This window comes from Nansenia antarctica, assembly GCF_963989245.1.
Source record: "Nansenia antarctica genome assembly, chromosome: 3".
NCBI lineage: Eukaryota > Metazoa > Chordata > Actinopteri > Argentiniformes > Microstomatidae > Nansenia > Nansenia antarctica.
This window is the reverse complement of record NC_137688.1, coordinates 56684040-56711436: the sequence shown is the minus strand read 5'-3', so window position 1 is coordinate 56711436 and position 27397 is coordinate 56684040. Positions and strand designations below refer to the sequence as shown.

General features: G+C 43.1%; 1 protein-coding gene across 1 annotated transcript; it reads left to right on the top strand.

Annotated features, from left to right (window-relative positions):
* LOC308153618 (histone deacetylase 2-like) lies at nucleotides 1-27397 on the top strand (the record flags this gene model as incomplete). The annotated part of the gene is made up of 14 exons (XM_080526804.1): nucleotides 1-55; nucleotides 10794-10906; nucleotides 13136-13253; nucleotides 13456-13530; nucleotides 23546-23684; nucleotides 23908-24049; nucleotides 24198-24290; nucleotides 24621-24729; nucleotides 24854-24994; nucleotides 25631-25739; nucleotides 25955-26085; nucleotides 26362-26517; nucleotides 26951-27006; nucleotides 27263-27397. 14 exons carry the CDS (start codon nucleotides 1-3, stop codon nucleotides 27272-27274), a joined length of 1449 nt encoding a protein of 482 aa, XP_080382930.1. The 3' UTR covers nucleotides 27275-27397.

Sequence of the window (27397 nt, the reverse complement as noted above, 5' to 3'; positions counted from 1 at the left end):
ATGGCTTATACGGTTGCAGGTGGAACCAAGAAGAAAGTCTGCCTCTACTATGATGGTATGGGATGTCTGAATATGAAAAGTAGAGCCATCATTAGCGCATGGTATTTTACAAAGAGCTAGTAGCGTAGCTAGCACTAGCACCAGCTAGCTCTGTGCCATAGCCACCACCGGGAGAGAGTGGTGCCAGGTTGCTTGCTAGCATATTCATGCTTGCTTGTTATAACGTCAGCATTAGTGAATAATTATAGAATTATTGCTATATGAAATATTTTGGTACTAGATGTGTGTTCTCTAGTTTTAAGTGCCTGATGTTAATAATTACTTGGATATGTTGCCAACGAACTGAACTGTGTGTACGGGGACAGACTAATCCCTGGCCTGGAACGGTATCATTCAATGCAGTGGTTAATGTGTGTGTGTGTGTGTGTGTGCAGTGTATGTGTCCAATTGTAGTTTCCTTTAAATGTGTTAATGATAAGAAACCTTTAAAAAAAACATGTTATGAATGCATAACTTTTCGTTTGACATTGTTCATTGGAACTAGGCTACATGTTCCATTCCACTCCCTCCAATTAGATTCACTCATAATTGCACTGGGTGTCCAAAGGCCCAGCGTTATGGCGCTTTTCCATTGACCGGGTCGGCTCGGCTCGGCACGGTAAAATAGTTCTTGTTCGGGATGGGTAGCGAAAGGTACCAAAGGTACTTTTTTGCCAGGCTGCGTGTGACGTGTGACGCTGCACACCGTTGATTGGTCAATGGAAATCGTCATCCCATGTTCATAGATTTCTTCGCTAACCTCCATCTTTAAATACCACAACAGATTTCGCTCTCCGAAAATTTCACTTACTGTTTCTGTAATAACTTATTAATAAAGATTAGAAAAATTATGCTAACCATCGTATTATCTTAGTTTAATGTCATTTCAATGCATCATAGAACTTTTATCATAAAACTCATCATATAACTTTTTGCATCATAGAACAACAAGCATAACAAAAAAATCGCTATTATGGCGATGTCCTGTGCCTATGCTGTTCCTCAGTCCAGCGGCAGTCAAATGCCGGTAGATTCGCGTCTTGCTCCCTTTAACACATGTCGGCGTTTCCCTGGTTGCGAGATCTAAACTATTAGAACTGAAAGCGGCAGGTAATAGGCACGTAACATCCATATGCTGTATATATAAATAAATATATTTGACTACCAGCAAGACACCGGAGCACTCGTATAATCTAGAGATGCTCCGATCTTATCGGCGCCGATCGATATCGGCCGATATGCCCTTGATCGATTTTGATCGAAGTTCTCAAAACGGCCGATCAAACACGGCCGATCAGTTTACATAGAGAAATGGCGTCGCCAGTCTGGCAATATTACACAGTGTCGGAAAGAGACAACAAATATGCAGTTTGTAATGTCTGCTCAAAAGAAATACCTCGCGGAGGAACGCACGCAAGGTCTTTCGATACCACGAATATCATACGGCATTTGAAGGCTTGTCACACCAAGGAATTTAACGAGTTTGATAAATTGGCGAGCGCTAAGGCCAGAGAGAAAGAGTCGTCGAAAGAACGTTCGACGCCACTCACTCAGCTAACTGTTACAGAGACTGAAACGACAGCAACCATACAGCAACGACAACAAGAAACGAAAGGAAATAAATGCGAAAGTAATGGAATTCATATGCCATTGCCTTGATCAGCAGCCCCTGTCTGTTGTGGAAGACGCCGGGTTCAAGCGCCTTGTTTCCTGCCTTGGATCCACGCTATACGCTGCGCTGAGCTGAGCTGAGATGCTTGTATTTCTCAAGGCTAATCTGCCAGTGATGCTGCTTAATCAGAAGTAAGGTTTGAGTCTGAAATCTCCTTAGGTGCAATGTTTTGTTTTTTTGTTTTATTGATTATTGCTGACTTGCTGTCTTATCTCCTCCTAAATATGACTTGAAACTGACTGACTTTATTTTATATTTGGCTATAGCCTGTTTATGTTGCAGTTTAGTTTGGGTATGTTTATTGTTCCTCAGGAAAGCTACTGTATCGGGGGGGATACACACCCGTGGACTATTATAACCTTAGTGGCACTAATTTAACACTAACACTCTATATAGACTAAATGGGATTTAAATGGTGGACACTGACTAAATAACTGAGGGGGAGGGGACAGGTATCAAAGATGGAACAATTACAACATTTAATATATACAGATAACATACACAAATGCACATACATATAACATTGAAATATATCTAGCCTATCTAATGGTACCAGTAGCCCGGGTTGTAGCACGTGTGGTGATGGTGATGGATGGAGGGAGAGGTGGAAAGTTCAGTGGAAACTCCGTGGAGGTAACTAGTAGACAGATGGATCGTCTTCTGAATATCCCGACTCAGGACTGGACGGGCACGTCAGACTCACGATGAATTGGAGCGGAGATGGCTAGCGTCGTTTGCTAGCCGCATCCCACGGTCCTAGTTCGTTGTTCACTTCAACTATCCACACAACAGCAATCTTTAACTTCGGTTTACTAGAGGTTTATGATTTAGCTTATATGTAGTGATACATTTCTCTATCCTAGCCACTCACGAGTCCCGAAATTAACCCTCTTCTCCGTTACGAAACCACCAACTGACTCGCCGTCGTCAGGAGCACCAAACATTTCCCTCGCGAGAGCATTCTAGGGTGCGTTCACCAAAACTCGCACAATTATCCAGCAACACAAAAACGGCAACGTCTCACAACAGAACACACACAGCATTCAAACGAGTGGTATTAATAGAAAATAACAAACTTGGGAACCTGAAGGGGTGGGAGTGGGGTGAACTACTACTAATAATAAATATATTATCATGGTGTAGGTCCGCCCTTGGACTATGACTTCAGCAGCCCTGACCTTCCCGTCCGATCCCTCAATGACTTTGCTCACTCGACCCGCTGGCCACATGGCTCGGGGCAGCGACTGGTCCACAACCATTACGACTGTCCCTACTGTCAGGTTGTCTCTTTCCTTGACCCATTTCTGGCGGGCTTGAAGGGATGGTAGGTAGTACAAGAGAAAGTGGGACCAGAATTGATCGGCCAGCACCTGGCTATGTCTCCACATCCTCCTCCCACGCATCTCATCTTGCCGGTACACAGCCTGGGGTAGGGCAGGGTCTAGCCGCCCCATAAGGAGGTAGTTCGGTGTAATGAGGTCGACATCAGCTACGTCCGTGGATACGTAGCCGAGCGGCTTAGAGTTCAGTACCCCTTCTATCTCTGTGAGGACGGTGGCCAGAACCTCATCTTCTACGGTCTGGGCTCCCAGGACTGTGTACAGGGCTGCCTTGATAGACCGCACCTCCCTCTCCCAAGCCCCTCCGAAGTGGGGGGCGTTAGGGGGGTTGAATTGGAAGGTCACTTGTGATGGAGCAAGGCGGGTCCTGAGCTCTTCGCTCATCTCTTTGAAGCTCTCCCTCAGCTCTGTATCTCCTCCGCGGAAGTTAGTTCCTTGGTCAGACAACAGAACCGAGGGGGTCCCTCTCCTGGCCTGGAACCTCCGGAATGACATGAGGAAGGAATCTGTACTCATGGATTGGAGGAGGTCTATATGTACAGCTCGGGTAGTCATACATTTGTAAACGATTCCCCACCGCTTCTCTGTTCCTCTTCCTCTCTTCACACTGAAGGGGCCAAAACAGTCCACTCCTGTGGAGTGGAAGGCCCGTTCTCCGACCCTGAGGCGGCAGGTCTGCCATCTTTGGTATTACAGGTTGTGCCCTCCACTTACGGCAGTCAGCACAATTCCGTTGGAACCTGCGTACGGATTCTCTCCCTTGTGGGATCCAAAAGCGTCGCCGGATCTCCGCGAATACTCGCTCGGCCCCAGCGTGGCACACCGCCTGGTCGTACTTCTGGATGACTAACTCTGTCACCCTGTGACGGGTACCCAGGACGATAGGGTGTTTTGTGTCCTCTGATAGATTCGGGGCCCTTCTCAACCTGCCACCCACTCTGATGAGCCCCTGGGCGTCAAGTTCCGGGGCTAGGGTCAGGAGTCGACTCTCTGATGCGACTGGCTTTCCTTGTGTCAGGCACTCCCTTTCTTCTGGGAAGGAGTCCCTCTGCGCTCTCTGCCACACCAGGAGCTCCACTTCCTCGTAGTCAGCTGCACTGAGGTCGGTAGTAGTGGGGAACTCCGGGTGGTGCCAGAGGAACGTTTTCTTCTGGAGGCTCACCAATGTCAGGCAGTCATCCATGTTGGGGCCCTCCGGGGCCTGATCTTGACTCAGCCCGCAGAAGAGGGACTTCTTGATCTCCGACTCATCCTGACTCTTCATCAGGGATGGTTGGGTGGGCCACTCCTCCTCTGGTAGCCGGAGGAACTCCGTTGTTGTAAGAGTTAGGGAGGCAAGGACTGGCAAGGGACGTCCCTCTAGTGATAACATCTGCAGGGTTTTGTCCGGTGTCTATGTACCTCCAGCACTCCGCTCCTACCAGTTCCTGGATCTCCGATACTCTGACTCCTACAAACACCTTGTACCGGCAGGATTGGGACTGGAGCCAGGTGATAACGGTCGTAGAGTCCGACCACAAGACGGTATCACGCACAGGTAAGGTGAGTTCTTCCTTCACCAACTTAGCTAACTGTGCGCCAACCAGAGCTGCGCAGAGCTCCAGGCGCGGGATCGACTGCTGCTTTCGTGGGGCTACCCTGGATCGGGCTAGGACGAAGGCGACGTGGACCTCTCCTCCCTTGTCCTTAGCCCGAAGATAAGCCACTGACCCTTAAGCGGTCTCCGAAGCGTCACTGAAGACGTGCAGGTCAAAAAAAAATTCGCGTGCACGCGCATGGAACGCGCACGTGCGTTCAAAACAACGAACTAATTTCAAACTAGAGGGAGGATGGCAAAAAAAAAAAAGCTACAAAAATCTTCCCAGAACCTGATTTGCACGACCAGCTGTCGCTGTAGGACACGTTCGATTGCAAAATTCATTTATCCTTTATGTTCCCAGTTGAGGGCGTGTAGCTGTCGTTAGTTGGCCTGCTTTTATTTAGTTATGCGTACGTTTGAGTTAGTCATCTCTAGGATTGTTGTTTGATATTAGCCTATACTTTCTCTTATCTGCATTTTGAGCAACTGTACAAGACCCAACAACACAACTCTGATACAGGACTAATGTTACCTAGCTGCTATAGCTAACCCAACCCTGCTACAAGACCCAACAACACACCTCTGATACAGGACTAATGTTACCTAGCTGCTATAGCTAACCCAACCCTGCTACAAGACCCAACATCACAACTCTGATACAGGACTAATGTTACCTAGCTGCTATAGCTAACCCTGCTACAAGACCCAACAACACAACTCTGATACAGGGCTAATGTTACCTAGCTGCTATAGCTAACCCAACCCTGCTACAAGACCCAACAACACAACTCTGATACAGGGCTAATGTTACCTAGCTGCTATAGCTAACCCTGCTACAAGACCCAACAACACAACTCTGATACAGGGCTAATGTTACCTAGCTGCTATAGACCCATTTGTACTAAACAACTACAACGTTGTATTGGACACATTTTTTTCGAACTAATCCACAGACAGCAGTCTTATTAACGGCCCGTGTGGAGGCGACCCAGCACAGTGGGGATATACACTATCAAGCCAAGCTCTACTGTCAATATTTGCGTGTGTGTGTGTGTGTTTTTTACTTTGAACGCAATTTCAATTGCAATGTCCCACCTACATCTCCTCTGTGGAAAACTCTAATCCCGACGCAGCAGTTATTGTGCTCGGCGATTTTAATCACACCAACAGAACTTCCCAATTACAAACAACAGGTGTCATGCCCCAGCAGAGGAGCTAACATACTAGACCACTGCTACGTTACTATCAACGAGGCTTACCGTTCGTTCCCGAGGGTACCGCTGGGAAGGTCCGACCATGCCATGCTGCTCCTCGTCCCGAAATATAGAGAGAAACTTAAATCCTGCAATACGACACCCAGCCATGCAGTTTCGTATCGCTCATAGCCACTGCTAGCTTCAGCAATGTTTGAAGTGTCTGGGACATCTTTTTTCTTGAAAAATCCATCCATCTGTCGCTGTTTTCGTTTAATTTTTCGAAGTTATTTAACGTGATGTCTTATTTGTGCACCTAGCTAGCTAGATCAGCTTTTTGTATCTTTTAGATGGTACTACCGGTGACTTTTAGCCCGTTATTTGCGAGGAGAAAACACAGGCGCCCGAGCATTTCGGAAGGCAAGACTGCTGAGCGGGGATGGTTGAGTCTGCACGGTTCTCATGCCGGTTCACATTTAGACCAATCAGGAGTAGCCCTTGTGTCACGTCGTCAACTGAATGTTTAATGTCATTAATCTGATTTTGGATCAGCGGTTAGAGAGAGATGGGCGTGGATTTAGGTGCACTTTTAGTCAACATCCATTATAGCGCTGATCTAGGATCAGATATATTTTAATCAGCTAAAATGTTCAGAGGTGGATTTTTTTTTTTTTTTTTTTTTGTGGACTGAATCAATTCGTGGCGGAGGAAATTCATTCGTGGCGGCCCGCCACCAATAAATGCATATAGAGGAAACACTGTGTGTGTCGGTAATGCAGAGAGTCGGTCTTGAAGCGCCAGACTAGACCCAAGGTCATCTCTTGAGCTTCGCCTGGTGTCTGCGCCATCCATGTTTCACTGCTCGCGGCTTTGGCCTCTGGGGGGAGGCGACGGAGGACTCGGGGGTCACTGCTGGCCCACTGTCGGAGGTCGAACCCGCCCTTTGCCAGCGAGGTCCGCAGCTTCATTAGAATGCTCTCCGCTTCTTCAGGAGTAGCGACGCTCTGTAGACAGTTGTCCGCATAGAAACACCGCTCGACACTGTGACGGACATCCTCTCCGGCGTCGGGGTCTTCGGCGACGTGCTTCTGGAGCGCGAATGTGGCGCAGCACGGACTACAGGTGGTGCCGAAGGGAAGTACCTCCCACTGGTAGATGGAGGGATGTTCGTCGTCGGGTTTCTCTCTCCATAGAAACCTCAAGAGGGGTTTATCTTCCTCCATCAGCCGGACTTGTAGAAACATCCCTTTTATGTCTCCGCTGATGGCGACCTTGTCCTGCCGAAAGCGGATCAGGACTCCAAGGAGGGAGGGTCCAAGTGTGGGACCAGGAAGGAGTAAGCTGTTCAGGTTCTGCTGCCCTACCTGAAAGCTGCAGTTAAAGACTAAGCGGTCCTTTCCGTTGTGTGAAACTTTGTGGTGAGGCACGTACCAGGACTCCTCGGTCCGTTCGGCTTCCTGGTCACCGATCTTCCTCACGTAACCGGCCACCATCAGTTTTTCCATCTCAGCTCGGTAGATTGCTGCTTGTTTGGGATCCTTGGCTAGGCGCCGCTCTGTGCTCCGCAGGTAGTTACCCGTGATTTCCTTGGGCACACGTAGAGTCGGCATACCTTCTCGCCGTAGGAGGGGGGTCACGTATCTTAGCACTCCTTTGTCCTCGAGCCTCGTGGTCTTCTGCTCGAGGAGGGCTACTGCAAACTTGTCTTCCTTGGATCGGACCATCTGTCTATCGTTCTTAAACGGGAGGTCGTCCAGTTTCCACAACCGTTCGACGTGCTGCAGGAGGGTGGAGTCTATGTGGTCCACCTTTGTGTACATACATCGGGTTGATGTAGATCGACCATGGGGCACGGAGATGGGACCCTGGAGGGTCCACCCCAGACGGGTCTTAATCGCAGCTGGGCATCCTCTGGGTCCGGTAGACCGCACGTGTAGGGACTATGAGGTCTGCGTGGTCGGATCCAATGAGGAGGGTCGGGGTGACTCCATTGATGGGCGGTATGGGTAGATGGCGCAGATGTTCGTACTTTTCCCTCAACTGTTGGATGGGGTAATCGTAACGGGACAAGCCAATATTGTGGCTGGTGAAAGCTTTATTGATAGTGTATCGCTGGTCGGGTCGGTCAGCCGGTGAAATCGTGAATGAGACTCTTTCTCCTGTGATGGTTTTCAGGTCCCGACGGATGGTACGGAGGGTCATCTTCTCTTCGGGTCCTCGCAGGTTCAACTGAGCCGCTGCTCAGGCGAGTAGGAGCGTCCTCTCTGATCCATCGTCCAGTACTGCGTGGGTGTCGAGTACTTGGTCATTGTAATGCAAGAGTACCCGGACGACCTTCAGCAGTACTCTGGAACTCTCGGTCCGCAGAGTGGAGTTCTTCCGGTTGTAGTCGTGGAGGACCTCGAGATGCTGACCTTCACATTTACGGCACTTCTTCCTGAGAGTGCAGTCTGCTGCTTTATGGCGGCGTGCACACCGGAAGCAGCGGCGGTTGGCTCTGATCCACTCCTCTAGGTCGATAGGGGTCAGCTTCTTGAATGGCTCGCACTGGGATAACCAGTGTTCTCCGTCACAGTGGGGGCAGAAGGGCTTCACCTTACCCGTAGTCTGGTCGAAGCTCTTCTTCTTGGGGGCTGGCTGACTAAATAACTGAGGGGGAGGGGACAGGTATCAAATATGGAACAATTACAACATTTAATATATACAGATAACATACACAAATGCACATACATATAACATTGAAATATATCTAGCCTATCTAATGGTACCAGTAGCCCGGGTTGTAGCACGTGTGGTGATGGTGATGGATGGAGGGAGAGGTGGAAAGTTCAGTGGAAACTCCGTGGAGGTAGCTAGTAGACAGATGGATCGTCTTCTGAATATCCCGACTCAGGACTGGACGGGCATGTCAGACTCACGATGAATTGGAGCGGAGATGGCTAGCGTCGTTTGCTAGCCGCATCCCACGGTCCTAGTTCGTTGTTCACTTCAACTATCCACACAACAGCAATCTTCAACTTCGGTTTACTAGAGGTTTATGATTTAGCTCATATGTAGTGATACATTTCTCTATCCTAGCCACTCACGAGTCCCGAAATTAACCCTCTTCTCCGTTACGAAACCACCAACTGACTCGCCGTCGTCAGGAGCACCAAACATTTCCCTCGCGAGAGCATTCTAGGGTGCGTTCACCAAAACTCACACAATTATCCAGCAACACAAAAACGGCAACGTCTCACAACAGAACACACACAGCATTCAAACGAGTGGTATTAATAGAAAATAACAAACTTGGGAACCTGAAGGGGTGGGAGTGGGGTGAACTACTACTAATAATAAATATAATTGACTCCTATTTTAACTAATTTGAATTCTTACTCTGGGCCTTCAGAACAGCTACAGTATAAGCTCCAAGTTCTCTAAGAGCCCCTAGTTCCTCTCATTCGAGTGGAATGTTGCACATTTGATGTGACAGTGTACATTTTATTTATTATGATTTTTATTTTCACATTTTATTTGTTTTTCCTGAAGTAAGCTACAGGTGGTTGTGAATTCAATAAAACAGATGGTTGTCAAATCATGATACTTTCTCATCTCCTAATTTCATTTGATTACTTAATATACAATGTCAATGGTGTTAAGAATAATTAAAAACATAAATAATGCTACACAATAAATAGAATGCTTCAATTGCCATTTTCGACGCTGTGATCGATGATCGGTGATATCGGATCGGCAGATCACTGATTCCAGTGATCGGTGATCAGTGATCGGCACCAAAAACCCTGATCGGTGCATCTCTACTCGTATCTAAATCTATAACAAACGTGGAGATTGTATGAGCCCCGCGTCGGTCAGCCTTTCCGTAGAAATACATCGCTCTGTTATATATCTAAAGTTACATGTTTTAAGGTTGATCTGTGCATGATAGTGCTGCATTATGTTGATCTATTTATATCGATCTATTCTTGCCAATTCCTTATTACCAGTGGAAAGGGGGAAGGCTAAAACACTTTGAATGGAATAGATAGGACTTTCCGTTCAATGGAGGAAGCATGATACTGGCGAGTTCATCTCGCTTTTCCCCCCGTTGATGTATTAAACAATCTAAGCAATCTAATCAGAGCAGTTTTTATTATGTAATATTATTGATGGATGTGCCATTTTTGATGGAGAGCAGTGAGCGGATGACTGGATGTGAGCATGTATTTGACTAATGCCGGTAGATTCACGTCTTGCTCCGAAACCGGAGCTGTCGGCGCAGACAGGATTTTACAGCGTTCCTTCAAACTATCGTAATTCATGAACTATATGCCCAATCTAAAAAATTCAAACAGTTTCTGAAAGCAGAGAAGTTGCACTTTTTGAACAGTTTGAACAGTTTTTAGGCTTATTACGGTAGTTCACCAACAAAAAAAAGCACAGTGCTCAACGTGTCAGGAGAAATAAAAATAGAATCAGGGCTTTAACACATGTCGGCATTTCCCTGGTTGCGAGATCTAAATGAGTCTACTAGAACTGAAAGGGGCAAGTAACAGGCACTTAACGTTACATGTTGTAAGGCTGATCTGTGCACGATAATTATTATCGCATTTCCCCCCGCTGATCTGTATAGCGGGGGGAATCTTATGACACGTAACTCCTCCTACAGTCCTGGGTCGTTCCTGTATAGTGGAGAACGATTCCTATATGGAACTTTTCAAAAGCGTGCCGAGGCGAGCCGTGCCGAGCCGAGCCGGTCAATGGAAAAGCACCAATAGTCATCACTGGCAGAACAACCACTGGAAGGCCTATGCTCAATTGTGATGAATAGTTTATGTACAGTGATGAACACATGTGTAATCATGCAAAACAATACATGTCATGCATTTCATGTAGGGGGAACTATTAAACATGCAATCAATTATTTTAAACATGAATTAATGTCATTGTCTGTTGAATAATGTTTCTTTCCTTGTTTCCTTCATCAGGTGACATAGGAAATTATTGTTATGGACAAGGGCATCCCATGAAACCACACCGAATTCGCATGACTCACAATCTACTTCTGAACTATGGTCTCTACAGAAAGATGGAAATCTATGTAAGTTCATAATTCTTAGTTTATAACAACTTGAATGTCTATGTACATCTTTACAAATGTCTATCTAATGAATTACTTATTTATTATCAAGTATTGCATTTCAATAGATGCATTTCCTTTTGTAGTGACTTAGCTAATGGAAAAGGTGTAGCATATTATGATTTTCCCTCTGTATGGTTGCTACGATGTAGGCTAAATATTATTTAAAAACCCACTAGTCTCTAAAGGACTAATTGGAATAAGCTCATACTGTATGTATCAAACACTTGTGTGCTGGCTCTGATATTTTCCTTTTACATTGTTCTTTCCATCACTGGTTCCGCAACTATGATAGTATAGTCTCTGAATATGTAGCTATTAGGGCTGCACGATTAATCGATTTTAAATCGAAATCGCGATTTGAAATGATGCGATTAGCTAATCGCAAAGCCTGCGATTTGCCTGCGTTTTTTTTTTTTTTTTTTTTGCTTTGCCATTTAGCAGACGCTTTTAATCCAAAGCGATTTACAATTATGAATTACAGGGACATTGCCCCTGGAGTAACTGAGGGCTAAGTGCCTTACTCTAGGGCACACTAGTAGTGGTGTGGTTTCAGGCGGGATTTGAACTCACAACCTTCCGATCACAAGTCCAACTCACTATCCACTAGACCACCACTACCCGTATGGGATACGTCATACAGCGCGTCGGATTCAACGTCAGTCAACGTCAATGAACGTCAATGTCAATGAACGTCAATGTCAATGAACGCACACGCACAACAACAACATCGCACGTGAAACGCCCACGTTTCGGTAGCTAGCAACATTCATGGTGGATAAATGACTTCAGCAGAGCCAGAAGCAACGATTTAGTCCCGAAGAAAAACAGCACTTCTGTTGTAAGTATTTCGGGTTTAGGACGACAGATGTGCAACAAAAGCCGGTGTTGGGCACGACCTGTCGTGGAACAGTCGCTACATCCAGACGCAACGCCACAAACCTGTATCAGCACTTGAAAAAGTACCACGGGCAGCTCTATGACGGAGAGTTAAGTGAAAGTCCCGTAGCCCAGTCTAACGTTAAGCAAACTAGAGTTTTAGAGTCGTTTGCGGCTGTTACCCTGTATGAAAAGGGCTCACGAAGGCACCGTGAAATAACAAATTCCATCACGCATTACCTCGCTAAAGACATGGTGTCTATTAACACTGTGAGCAACGAAGAGTTTAAAAAACTAATCCAAACGCTGGATAAAAGATAATGTGATTCCATCCCGCACGTACGGAGCTGAAACATGTGGAGTACTATGCAACAACAACCGATCTGCGGTCGAGCCGTGCACTTACATAGGCCTACATTACGACGAGTTGAAGAGCTTTATCTATTTCAATGTTTACAGAAAGGACCTATTCTTTTTTACTGGACATTTTTATTAGCACTTTATTTAACTTGATTGCAGTATGTGCAATATTTAGATGCTGCTCCTGAGCCATAATTAAATAACCTTGTTTGTAGAAAGGTCCTATTTTATTTTCATATTGGAATTGTTCAAAAGAAATGGACACTTGAGAGAAACAAAATGGCAGCTGTTTAAAAAAAAACATACATAAATATGTTGTTCCAATTCATATCTTTTAAGTTCTCATCCTTGCATTAGAACAGTTTGATGGCATAAGAGCAGTTAACAGTTTGATGGTATCATGTGGTAATGCTCTCTGAAATTAGCCCATGATAGAAGGTGATAGACAGATTCATCCAATCACCTGCCAAGTATTTTTTGAAAGTACCTGCCCTTTTCCAAACAGCTTCCAATTAAGCTTTCCTAGATGGTTGTGTGAAACAAACCACCTGAGTCAGGTTAGTAATGCTCCATCACATGTTTTAATCTGAAGCTTGATTTTAAAGCAACCCAACTTTAAAGCAACCCAATGTAAGTTTAGTTCTTTCACTCGTAGCTCGGGCTGTGGGGGTGCTAGAGGAGGGAGCCTCTAAGTCCCCTGAAGACGTACAAACAAACTGCACGTTGATACGACCTTCCTAGCCGGAGATATGGCCACACTTTACAAAAACTCCCTTTTTTTTTTTTTTTTTTTTTTTGCTATTTAAAAAAATAATAATCGCAAATTAATCGCAATCGCGATATCTGTCCAAATAATCGCAATTCGATTTTTCCCCCAAATCGTGCAGCCCTAGTAGCTATGCTGTTTTCTGTCCAGCTCCTTCAAGTTGTTTAAACATCTTTATCTTACAGAGACCACACAAAGCCACTGCAGAGGAAATGACAAAATACCACAGCGACGACTACATCAAGTTCCTCAAATCCATCCGACCAGACAACATGTCAGAGTTCAGCAAGCAAATGCAACGGTGTAAGTGAGGCAGTGGTGGTGGCTGTAAGCCCCATAGCTTATTCATAAAGAATGTGAAAAAAGAACTCAACCTTAATATTTGATGGATCAGTGGGATGCAATGTTTCACATGTGTGTCAATTGTAGGCCTATTAAGTGCTTGTGACAAATATCTTTGAACATATTATGACTGTTATTCTTTAATTTGTTTTTCCCTTCATAGTCAAAGTTGGGAAGGACTGTCCAGTGTTTGATGGGTTGTTTGAGTTCTGCCAGTTGTCTACTGGTGGCTCTGCTGGTAAGTTTAACAAACGGTTATTTTTGTGGCATCATTATCACTCAAATTAATATTTAGTCTTTTTATAATTATAATTTAAGCCCCGTCGGTCAGTCTAGGCAAGCTTTCAATATCATATTTTGCTGCAATAACTGCATGGGTAAATTACTAGTCAGTAAGCATTTGGCTAAAATGCAAAACAAAAGGAATAGGTTGTTTCTTCATTGCCTAGGAAGACACTCATGGCGCTTTTCCACTACAGGGTCAGCCCGGGCTGGCCTGCTTCTTTGGCGCTTTTCCATTTTTTTTTTAATACTTTATTGCAGGACTTTACATTACATTTCACAAGTTCATTTCACACACTTTACAAGTTCTTCACTTGTTTAAGTTCATCCTGCATCATTTTTGTTTGTTTTTTTATTTTTTATAGAGAGAACAAGAAATAAAGAAAATAAAGAATAGAGACTAGAGAGAAAATATAAAAGAAAAAAAAAGAGAGAAATTATAGGGATAGAAATAGAAAAGTAAGAGACAAAGGGAGGGGGGTGGGAGGGGTGTGATCGGGGAGGGTTGGGGGGGGGGGGCTTCCTTCCTACTCATTCATTCGGTCCATTTACTCCAGTTCATAGTGAATTGCTCTTCACGGCCTCCCACTTTGCAAGTAATTCTTTCCATTTCTTTTATGTCTTCAACAGTTTTTTTCCAATTATTAACGGATGGTGGGTTTAAGTCCAACCATTTACGTGTGATTTGCTTTAAAGCCGCGATACGTAGTATGGTGTACAAATATTTATCTCCCTCTCTGTATATATCTAATGATTAAGACCGAGTATAATATTGACTGGATGTATAGGATTTTGTAAGGTAAATGTATTTTTTATTTTTACTTGAACTGCCTCCCAAAACCTTTTCAATTTAGGGCATGTATAGAAAATGTGTGTGTGATTGGCTTCTCGTTCCGTACATTTCCTCCAGCATTCTGCATTGCCTGTTGGCCTATATTTTGACAACATTTTCGGTGTTAGGAAGATCTTCATATTTATTTTCCAAGCAAATTCTTTCCAGAATTTTGATTGTGTTGTCTTAAATATTCTTTTGCATGCTTCTTTCCACTCGTCATCCGTAATTGTTATTGCTAATTCGTTTTCCCATTTTTCTTTAGTGTTATCTTCTTGTATCTTGATTTCTTGCATGATTTTGTAAATTTTTGAGATTTTTGTCTTTTCACTGTTTCTATTTTTGATCAGATATTCCATTAGTATATGTGATCTTTGTTCCTGTCTCCTCTGCTGTGTTATAAGGTAGCTTCTAATTTGTAAGTACTTAAAAAAATGGCTATTACTTATATTAAGTTGATTAACTAAGGTTTCAAATGAGTCTATCATGTCATTTGTAAACATCTGTGAGTACACCTGTAGTCCCTTCCTAGCCCATTCTTCTAATATTTTGTCTGTTTTATTTAGTGTTGTTCCGATACCGATACTAGTATCGGCATAGCCACCGATACGCACAAAAATGCTGGTATCGGTATCGGCGAGTACGAACAAATAATAACTCCCGATACCACGTTGCGTTTTTCTCAGCTTGTCTGTAACCTGACACCGCCTTCCTAACACAGACATGCGCAGACATGCCCAGGCATGCTCCTCCCAGAGCAGCTGCTCTCAACCAATGGCGTGGCAGCTTTTGTTTTCACTTCACTATCGCGGAAAAACAAACACGCATGCTATAGAGGAAAACATGTCGGCGGTTTGGAGATATTTCAAGGTGGATAGTCCGGTGTGTACAACGGCTAAATGCACAATTTGCGGTCTCAATGTGTCGAGGGGTGGCACTAAAGCTGCCAGTTTCAATACTAGCAACTTAATTAAGCATTTAAAGCTAAAACATATTAAAGAGCACGACGAGTTTCTGTCATCTACTGCAGCGACAGCGAGCAAGAGAACGGATGGAGCAAAACAACAAATGCTGAGTAGCGCATTCCATAAAAAGGACCAGTGGGACGCGACGAGTGAAATGGCAAGAAATATGACTGAGAAAATGTCTGAAATGATTGTGCTCTGTGACCTGCCCCTCTCCTTTGTTGACAATGTGGGATTCCGCCTTTTTATGGCTCACGCGGTACCTAAATACAAAATACCAGGTCGCAAATACATCACGGAGACGGCCGTCCCTGCCCTCAATAAGAAGGTGACTGAGCATGTTTCAGATAAGCTAGGAAAGGTGCAGGCCATCAGCTTCACTACGGATATTTGGACCAGCGACTTCTAAAATAGTATTATTCCCTCAGGTAGGCCTACATCTTATGTTAGTCTCAAATGGGCCTTATTTTGTTTGTAAATGTTTACTTGCTGTTGCACTACTTGTACGGTTTTATATCTTAAAGTTATTTTGTTTGTAAATGTTTACTTGCTGTTGCACTACTACTACGACTGTTTTATATCTTAAAGTTATTTTGTTTGTAAATGTTCACTTGCTGTTGCACTACTACTACGACTGTTTTATATCTTAAATAGATATTGCACTGATTGGCATCTGTGAGAGCCACATTTCAGGTTTTATAAGGGGTTGATTTTCTTGTCACCATACCAGGTAGATAATAAAAAAAAGTTCTATAGCATTCACTCTCTGTTGGTCTTTTTTCCTGTTTTACAAAGGTTTTGAGCAGTGCCAGACTAAGTGTTAGCAATAATTTTACATCGAGGTGAGTATGCGTTTTTTTTTTTTTTTTTTTTTTTTCCCAAAACGCCGTGGTATCGGATCGGTACTCGGTATCGGCAAGTACTGCACGGTCAGGTATCGGTATCGGTATCGGGATCAAAAAATGGTATCGGAACAACACTAGTTTTATTAGGTAAAAAGTCTGGGTCACTGGCTATCTCTCTCAAATAAATACATTTGTCATCACATTTATACATTTTACGAATAGTTTTCCAATTTTTGAGGGTATTTTCTATGCATCTGTTATTTCCACTATGTTTTTGAATATCCTTTAGACTCAGAAAAGGTAGTGTTCCTATTGATATTGATATTGCTTGTTTTTCTATGTCTTTCCATTTGGTTTGAACCGAGTTATTCATCCATTTCATTATTGTATCTATTTGAGTTGCATGGAAATAGGACTTTAGATCAGGGAAATTAAACCCTCCTTTTTCTCTGGTTTGAGTTAGTATACTAAGTTTTTTCCGTTTACTTTTGTAGTTCCAAATGAAATTTGAGAGCATTGTATTCCATTTTTTGAAGCTACGCTGTGGAATGGGAACTGGTAATGTTTGAAATAAAAACAGAAACTGTGGGAGGATCATCATTTTGACGCTTTCTACTCTACTCATTAAGGATTCAGGTGTTATCTTCCATCTATTAAGATCTTGTCGTATTTTATTTTCAAGGGCTTGATAATTGTCGGTGTATAATGTTGTTATATCTCCAGTGAGGTAGATTCCTAAATATTTGATTTTCTTTGCATCCCATTTCAACTTGTATTTTTCCTTAATTTCCGAATCTATCTGTTCTCCAATTGTTAATACTTCACACTTACTTTCATTTAGTTTATAACCAGAGTGTTTACCATATTCTGTAATTGCTTCCATTAGGCTTGGTAAGGATTGGGCTGGTGATGTTAAATAAACAACCACGTCATCTGCATATAATGCCAGTTTGTGCTGTTCCTCTTTTATCGTTATGCCTTTGATGGTATTATTTTTCCTTATACTTTCTGCTAGTCCTTCCATGCATATAGCAAATATAACTGCTGAGAGTGGGTCTCCTTGTCTTGTACCTTTATAGATTGGAAATCTTCTGGATATTGTGCCATTTACTTTTACTCTTGACACTGGATTTTTATACATTCCTTGAAGCCATTTATTAAAATTCTCATGAAATCCAAAGCTTCTTACAATTTCAAACATGAATGGCCATAGCACTCTGTCAAATGCTTTTTCTGCATCCAGTGTTAAGAGTAGAAGGTTTGCACCATTGTTTTGTGCGTAGTCCATTATATTTAACGTCCTCCTTATATTATCTGACAACAGCCTACCTGGTATAAAACCACATTGGTCGCTGTCTATTATATCTGGCACGATGTCCTTTAACCTATTGGCAATAATGGCTGTTACTATTTTATGGTCCGTATTCAGTAGTGATATTGGCCTGTAAGACGAACATTCAGTAGCGTCCTTACCTTCTTTATGTATAACCGTTATTATAGATGAGTTCCAAGTAGTTGCCCAATTTCCCGTTTGTAATACAAACTTATATGCTTGTAAAAGTAGTGGTATCAATTGTTTTTGAAAAGTTTTATAAAATTCATTAGTATATCCATCATCACCTGGTGTTTTCCCCATTTTAAGATTATTTATTTGATGTTGTATTTCATTTACTGTGATGTCCTTAATGAGCTGTTCATTTTTTGATCTTGTTACTTGCTTTAAGTTTAACTTATGTAAGAAATCTTTCATTAGTCCCAGGTCAATGTTTCCTGTGTTTTTATAAAGGTTCTCATAATATTTTACGAATTCTTCAGCTATTTTATCCTTTTCCGTTATTGTTCCAGAGCCTTCTACAGTCTTCAATTTCGAAATGTGTGCTTTTTTAGTCTGTGTCTTAAGTCGATATGCTAGGAGTTTTAAAGACTTAGGTCCTCCATCGTAATATTTCTGTTTGGTGTATGTCATTAATTTCTCCACTTCCTCTGTACGAATTTTATCCAACTCCTTATACTTCTTTTTTAATTCATTTTTTACAATTATTTCATTTGTATTTTTTAATTTGTCTTCCAAGTGTTGTATTTGTTGTTCAAGTATTTTCTGTTTTTGTTGTGTTTGTCTTTTCTTCCATGCGCAATATGATATTATTTGTCCTCGTAGTACCGCTTTAAGGCCCTCCCATATAATAGTTGGATTAGTATCTCCATTGTCATTTATCTCTACGTATAAACTTTTTTCTACATTCTTTTATGGCTTTATTGATTTTTTCAACAAAGATCTTATCTTGGAGAAGTGAGTTGTTTAATCTCCATATTTTTTCTCCTTGCTTTATATCCAAATGTATAGTTATAGATAGCATAGCATGATCTGATAAATCCCTTGTGCCTATTGTACATGTTTCCATCCTCTCTACGTCTTTTTTAAACATGAAGAAATAATCCAGTCTATTGGAAGTTGGAAATCGTCCAGAATAATATATATATGCTTTTCCATTTGTCGGCCCGGGTCGGCTTGGCTCGGCTCGGCTCGGTTCTTTAGCTACCCTTCACGAGCAGGAACTACAGGGCCGAAAGGTACCTTTTTGCCAGGCTGCGTGTGACGTGTGACGCTGCACACCGTTGATTGGTCAATGGAAATCGTCATCCCATGTTCATAGATTTCTTCGCTAACCGCCATCTTTAAATACCACAACAGATTTCACTCTCGGAAAATATCACTTACTGTTTCTGTAATAACGTATTAATAAAGATTAGAAAAAGTATGCTAACCATCGTATTATCTTAGTTTAATGTCATTTCAATGCATCATAGAACTTTTATTTACAACAAGCATAACAAAAAAAATCGCTATTATGGCGATGTCCTGTGCCTATGCTGTTCCTCAGTCCAGCGGCAGTCAAATGCCGGTAGATTCGCGTCTTGCTCCCTTTAACACATGTCGGCGTTTCCCTGGTTGCGAGATCTAAACTACTAGAACTGAAAGCGGCAGGTAACAGGCACGTAACATCCATATGCTGTATATATAAATAAATATATTTGACTACCAGCAAGACACCGGAGCACTCGTATCTATAACGAACGCGGAGATTGTATGAGCCCCGCGTCAGTCAGCCTTTCCGTAGAAATACATCGCACCGTTATATATCTAACGTTACATGTTTTTAAGGCTGATCTGTGCATGATAGTGCTGCATTATGTTGATCTATTTATATCGATCTATTCTTGCCAATTCCTTATTACCAGTGGAAAGGGGTAAAACACTTTGAATGGAATAGATAGGACTTTCCGTTCAATGGAGGAAGCATGATACTCGTTCAGAGTTCATCTCGCTTTTCCCCCGTTGATGTATTAAACAATCTAAGCAATCTAATCAGAGCAGTTGTTATTGTGTAATATTATTGATGGATGTGCCATTTTTGATGGAGAGCAGTGAGCGGATGACTGGATGTGAGAATGTACTGTATTTGACTAATGCCGATAGATTCGCGTCTTGCTCCGAAACCGGAGCTGTCTACAGCGGATTCTACAGCGTTCCTTCAAACTATCGTAATTCATGAACTATATGCCCAATCTAAAAAATTCAAACAGTTTCTGAAAGCAGAGAAGTTGCACTTTTTGAACAGTTTGAACCGTTTTTAGGCTTATTACGTAGGGCTGGGTTCAAAAAATCGATTTCCCGATTCTGAATCGATCTTCATTAAATGAGCGATTTATCGATTCATAAGTCCCGAGATCGATCTTTCATGGTTTTTTTTGTGTGAGATCTCGTGGCCAGATCTCGCGATACAAGAATTTATCACGCAACACACGTGAGGTCTCAACACTAAAATCTAAAAACATGGCGATGGCACAGACACTCAAGTCACCACCCGGCTTAAAGTCAGATGTCTGGGTGCATTTTGGATTCAAAACATTTGACGATAGAGATGAGCTGGACAAAAGCAAAGTCATATGTAAGCTGTGCGCAGTGGAAGTTAAATTTAGTGGAAACACCACAAATCTACGGAACCACTTATTGAGGCATCACCCTGACGTGAAACACGGAACAGCGGAGCCGAAACAGACCTCGCTGATAAAGACGTTTGGTTGCAAATTGCAATCAAATTCTCCCCGTGCCCAACAAATTACAGAGGCTGTAGCACATTTTATTTGCAAGGATATACGCCCGTACAGTGTTGTTGAAAATGCTGGCTTTCGAAAACTCGTCACTGTATTAGAACCACGCTACGTGTTACCGACACGCAAACAGTTGAGTGAAGTGATAGTCCCAGACATGTACGCGCAGGTGAAACGTGATATCGCAACTTCACTTCAGCAAGCAGAGAGAGTTGCCATAACATGTGACAGCTGGACATCCAGAGCAATGGATTCGTACCTGACAATCACTTGCCACTATATCAATGATGACTGGAGTCTCACGTCTCATGTTCTTCAGACTAGGGCAGTTGAAACCAGCCACACTGCAAGTAATCTAGCTGACCTGTTGTCCGAGGCGATACAAGATTGGGAGCTTACAAACAAAGATCCAGTCATCATAACGGACAATGCTGCAAATATGGTCCGCGCTGTGCATTTGATGGAGCGATTGCACATTGGCTGTTTTGCGCACACGCTCAATTTAGCTTCACAAGCAGCTCTCAAAATCACAGCTGTCGCGCGCTTGCTTGGCCGCGTGAGGCGTATCACGTCATTTTTCCATCGCAGTACTACGGCAAACCACACGCTCAAAGAGAAACAACGGATGCTGGAGCTGCCTGCTCATAAGCTTGTGATTGACGTGGTGACCCGGTGGAACAGCGCTCTGGACATGCTGGAACGCTTCCTGGAGCAGCAACCAGCCATCTCAGCAACTCTGATGTCACCTGAAGTGCGCAGGAACGAAAGCGATCTCTGCACTCTGACAGAGGCTGACATATCGGTCGCAGAAGATGTGGTGAAAGCTCTTGGGCCGATGAAGGCAGCCACACTGGTGATGTCTGAAGAGAACTCCCCGACTGTCTCCGTTATTGCGCCTCTCCAGGCACAGCTACTGGAGAAGATGAGCAGTGACCCCCACGACTCCACAGTGATTAAGGACCTCAAGACTGCTATATACAACAACTTCAATTCAAGGTATGCTCAGGCCTACTTAACGTCACTGTGTGTGTGTGTGTGTGTGTGTGTGTGTGTGTGTGTGTGGTAAGTAACCTTGAGTTATGAAATGAATACAGTGGGTCTCTAAAAGGCTACTTAATTTGTAACCCCTGTGTTAAGTTATTAGAATTTTACATGCTAAAATATTAGGAGTTGTATTAAGAAAATACATGGTGTGCGTGAGTCAGTCAGTCTGTGCATGCATGTAACTGTATGCATGCATGTGTAATGTAATGTAATGTGTTTTAAGTTAAAACAAATTAAATCTCTTTTAAGATATGCAGCCCTGAAGGACAAGCTGTATGTAACATCAGCATTAGATCCTCGCTTCAAGGCCCTGCCCTTCTTATCTGATGAGGTCCGAGACGACACATTCGATAGATTGATGACTGAAGCTGCTGGCCTGGAGCAAGCAGAGGCATCTAATGTAAGTTGACATGTAGAAATAACTTAGTTACTGTATACTACAGTATTTTAATAATCATTAATCAATTATCAATTATGTTTCTTCCTGACTATGCTCATCTTTCCAACAGCAAGAATCTGATGGTGATGGAGCTGAGGATGAGGAGGCTGCGCAGCAGGAAGACAACACCCTTTGTCCTCCTGTTAAAGTGGCTTATGCCCCTTCTCCATCAAAGAGGTCAAAGGAATCCTCTGCACTGATGTCTCTCCTTGGATCAGCCTACACCCCAAAAGCCATAGTAGTACCACAGAAATCTCTGGCTGAGAAGGCAAAGGAAGAAGTGAAAAGATACAGGGAAGTAAAACCTGTTCCACTCTCTGAATACCCCCTGGCCTGGTGGAAGGTGCATGCAGGGGAGTATCCCCTTTTGGCACGCCAAGCAAAGCGGTCTCTGTGTGTCCCCGCGACCAGTGTCGCTTCTGAGAGAGTTTTCTCAACCGCTGGTGATATCGTTACTGCACAGAGAAGCTGCCTCACTCCGCAACATGTAGATCAGCTCCTTTTTTTGCAGAAGAATCTTTCAATCTCCAAAAAGTGAGAAAGCAGTAATGAAGGGCTTTAGTTTCATGGACATTATGGTTTACAATGTGTGTTTTTGTTCCCCAAAATACCCTCATCTATTGCACTATTTTCGTTTGAGTTTTGCACATTTTTATTTTGTATATATAAACCCCTCAAAAAACGTTCGGAAACGCTTTTTTTGTTGATTATTACCGGTAGGCTATGTTTGTAGCCCCTTTATTTACATCGGCTGCAGTAAAGCACGTTAAAAAGCACTTTTTGTAGTTGCAAAATGTTGGTCAATGATGTTCATATGTTCCAATAAAATGTGTTCCAATAAAAAGTACATTCATGTAACTGCTTTGGAGTCAATTCATTGATATGTTTAACAATGCTACATGTTATAGGGTTCCTTGAACCATTTATAGCATTAATTCTGAGAATCTCTTTCATATTCAAGCAAAAAATGTATAGTTTAACTAGATCGAATCGGAATCGAATCAAATCGAGAATCGAATCGAATCGTGAGCTCACTGAGCTGGTGAATCGGAATCGAATCGTTTTGGGAAATCAGTGGCGATACCCAGCCCTATTATTACGGTAGTTCACCGTCGGCATTTCCCTGGTTGCGAGATCTAAACTAGTCTACTAGAACTGAAAGCGGAAAGTAACAGGCACTTAACGTTACATGTTGTAAGGCTGATCTGTGCACGATAGTGCTGCATTTTGACATAATTCTTATCGCATTTCCCCCCGCTGATCTGTATAGCGGGGGGAATCTTATGACACGTAACTCCTCCTACAGTCCCGGTTCGTTCCTGTATAGTGGAAAACGTCTCGTACCCAGAACTGTTAAAAAGCGTGCTGAGGCGAGCCGAGCCGAGCCGAGCCGGTCAATGGAAAAGCGCCATCAGAGGAGCAAACCCAGTGCAGACAGCTGTGTCTGTTACCATAGGCTTTAGGGATTTGGCTTAGGGATGTTGCAGCAGGGCTGGGATATGTATACAAGATGCAATGTTTGAGGGTTTTCATCGAAGATCAGTACTGTCAAATGGGATTTTATTTTTTACCCATGCTTTTGAAATCTGTTTCTCTGCTTCTCCAAACTTTTAATTCCCACTGTGTCTATAACCATATTCAGTGAAACAAGTCCCTCTTGGATAATAAATTATACACACACTTGCTTCTGAAAATACAGTAAACAACAACAAGTGTCTACTCTCTCGGCACAGCGGGATCCGTGAAACTCAACAGGCAGCAGACTGACATCGCTGTCAACTGGGCTGGAGGACTCCACCACGCCAAGAAGTCACAGCCCTCAGGGTTCTGCTACGTCAATGACATCGTCCTGGCCATCCTGGAACTGCTCAAGTAGGTTTCTGTTCCACTGATAAACCCAGACTTACAATTTATACATTTTATACAACCTAATTCATTTGTGATTGTGCAGGTTTCAACTCTTCTGTCTAGAAGTGTCTAGATCAATCAATGTCTGAGTGTATATGATATGACACCATTAGTTTTAGATATCTACCAGTCAAATGTGTTGGAGGCAATGTGATTTTGATGTCTCTTCCCCCACACTCCCACCTAGGTACCACCAGAGGGTGCTGTACATTGACATTGACATCCACCATGGGGATGGAGTGGAAGAAGCTTTCTACACCACAGACAGGGTCATGACTGTGTCCTTTCACAAGTACGGAGAGTACTTCCCTGGGACTGGAGACCTCAGGGTGAGCACCTGTCTCTGAACTCGACCGTCACTGTTAAGATGACAGGAATCAACTAAGAATTAGAAGTGGTCTGTTACCTGGTAGGAGATATCTTTGGGATACTCAAGTGTTTGACATTTTGCAATATTTCCATATGTCTGTCTCGCAGGATATTGGTGCTGGAAAAGGCAAATACTACGCTGTCAACTTCCCTCTGAGAGATGGCATTGATGACGAGTCATACGAGCAGATCTTCAAGCCTGTAAGTATGCACCATAACACTGGGAGATAGATGGCATTGATGACGAGTCATACGAGCAGATCTTCAAGCCTGTAAGTATGCACCATAACACTGGGAGATAGATGGCATTGATGACGAGTCATACGAGCAGATCTTCAAGCCTGTAAGTTTGCACCATAACACTGGGAGATTGTCATAGTGTTGCATAGTACTAAAGAAGCCTTACCAAGACATCTGACCTGGGCACATGTGATGTTAACATTTAGAAAAATGTTTGCTTATCTTTTAGTTTTTAAATGCATTGACCAGTGTTATGCATCTGCAGTCTAAACATCCTCTGTGGTTTGTTAGGTGATGGCCAAGGTGATGGAGATGTACCAGCCCAGTGCTGTAGTCTTGCAGTGTGGTGCTGACTCCCTCTCAGGGGACAGGCTGGGCTGCTTTAATCTCACCATCCGCGGTAAGGAACGTGCTTGTCTCTGCATAATTTTTTGCTGTTGTAAATGTTTAGAATTCAATTAACTACACATAATGAATCTGGTAGTCTCTCTGTTCTTTTGACATCTATATTACATTTTCACCAGGCCACGCCAAGTGTGTTGAATACATGAAGTCCTTCAACCTCCCCCTGCTCATGTTGGGTGGAGGAGGCTACACCATTCGCAACGTGGCTCGCTGTTGGACCTACGAGACAGCTGTGGCTCTGGACACTGAAATCCCAGATGGTATGGTCATTTAAATCAATTCAAAATGCATCTTGATGTCCCAGCTTTTTAACACTTTAACATTCCCCCCCCCCTCAGTTCTTGACCTAAAAGCTACAGCCAGGGAATTGATCCTGCCAATGCACCTTTTATAGTTTAGTTATTATTGCCGGTTGGGGAAGGGGGTAGTCTTGTGACAAAATGGTATGTGGCTGGCTGTGTCACTTGACTGAGATGGCCCTGATATTCATATTCCCACTGGGAGCTGACTAAGCAGGCTGTCAGCATGCTACCAAGAGTGTGAGATGGAGAGAACACATCATAGTGTGGCCTATGTGTGAGATGGAGAGAACACATCATAGTGTGGCCTATATACTAGTGGCCTTTCAAAGGGCCACTAGTACACATAATGGAATGTGGAACATTGACAAAACCCTTACCCCTTTGCAATATAACCTCCCTCGAGGGTGAGGAACTTTTATAGCTTATGAATCACACTAGTCGTTCCATCTTTCCATGGCACTTTTTTTATTTTATTTGAATGGTCTGATATTTTTGACACTTTTGTTTATTTACAGTGTATAAATCCTAACATTGATGTTCACCATGGCACTGACAATTCCCCATTTCTCTTTCTATTGTTTTGTTTTTTATTAGAACTGCCATACAACGACTACTTTGAGTGCTTTGGGCCTGACTTCAAGTTGCACATTAGCCCATCAAACATGACCAACCAGAACACACGGGAATACATGGACAAGATCAAGTAAGGGCTTCTGAGTTTGTGGTGGTCTTGGTCATCTATTTATGTATTTAGCTATTCTATATTATGGATGTATGCGTCTGCATTGTGATGTTGTTATATCTGTATTACAATGACATTGTAGTTTCCTGATGAATGATGTTAGGCTGTGTGAGCTTATGCTTTCATGTGATATCAGATGTACTAATATCATTGATGTTGTGTGTTTTAATCCTCAGGCAGCGTCTGTTTGAGAACCTGCGGATGCTGCCTCATGCCCCTGGAGTGCAGATGCAGGCTATCCCAGAAGACGCCATCCCCGATGACACTGTGGACGAAGACACAGAGGACCCTGAGAAGCGCATGTCCAGTAAGACATTTACATTTTTGGCATTTAGCAGACTCCTTTATCCAAAGCGACTTACAACAAATACATTTGACTAAGTAAGTGAAGACGCACCATATTCCGTCTGCTATGCTTACTACATGAGTTACTATTAACACACTGTTCTACATCAGTTCATGGTCGGCAGGGGGTTCCATTGTTCTACTCTGACTATCGTTCGCTATTTATTTGTCCTTGTGCATTCCATTGAGGCTGTTATTGCTTGCAGAATCAAAACGTTCATTTTCTGTCATGTTTCAGTCCGAACATCTGACAAGAGGATAGCCTGTGATGAGGAGTTCTCTGACTCTGAGGATGAGGGAGAGGGAGGAAGGAGGAATGTGGCCAATCATAAGAAAGGTGCGAAACGGCCCCACGTAGAGGAAGACAAGAAGGAGGGAGAGGAGAAGAAAGTTGGTAAGTGTGCAGTCCTGTGTCTGAGCCTCTTTCATAAAGAGCTTTTAACACTAGTCGCCCCAATGAAGCTCAACGGGGGTGATGCGACAGTTTATAATAAAATAACTTCTACTCCAACTCTACTAATGTGAAACCGATGTCCCCCTCCTTCCCTCACTTTTCCTTAATCTCCTAAATGTCAAACAATTTAAAAATCACATTGAAAAAAATCTTGAAGCATTTTTATGGCTACCATGCCTTTTTTTGGGGACAGCCAACATCTCCAAGTTGCGTCCTGAGGTGCGATTTAACACCTGCCCCCAAAGTGCAAATGGTCCACTTGAGATTGATATGTAATGACCTAAAAAAAAAAAGCATACAGATTCTATGACAATGGTGAAGTAGGTTTATAATAGATATAAGACTTGTTTGTTGTTGGTCGTGTTTTTCACAGAGGTGAAAGAGGAGGAGAAAGCAAAGGAAAGCAGCACTGAGAAAACTGACATAAAGGTAAGAAGAGTCTGTGGTGTGCATGCGTCTTTATACAGTAAAGGGGGGGGGGTCATTTATGTCTCTGGTCATGAAATGTATGGTCCAAACCAAAGGAAGATAGAAACACAGAATCCCTCTGAGTGCTGCCATTTTGGATTAGGCCACTGCTCTTGATCTTAAAAAAGAAAAGAAAAAGAAAGGTCAGATAAACTAAAATGCTAGAATGTTACCAGTCTAAATACCAGCGCATTATTCTTCATATTTTGCTCTACAGGGTCAAGACTGAGCAGACTAGCAGTGCCTGATTCTTGCCACAATACATCGCTCTCCATGGACAGCTCTGAGGATGCTGATTCTTTCCCCTCATGTCAGACTCCACACCAGAAGCATTATATGTATTATTGATCTC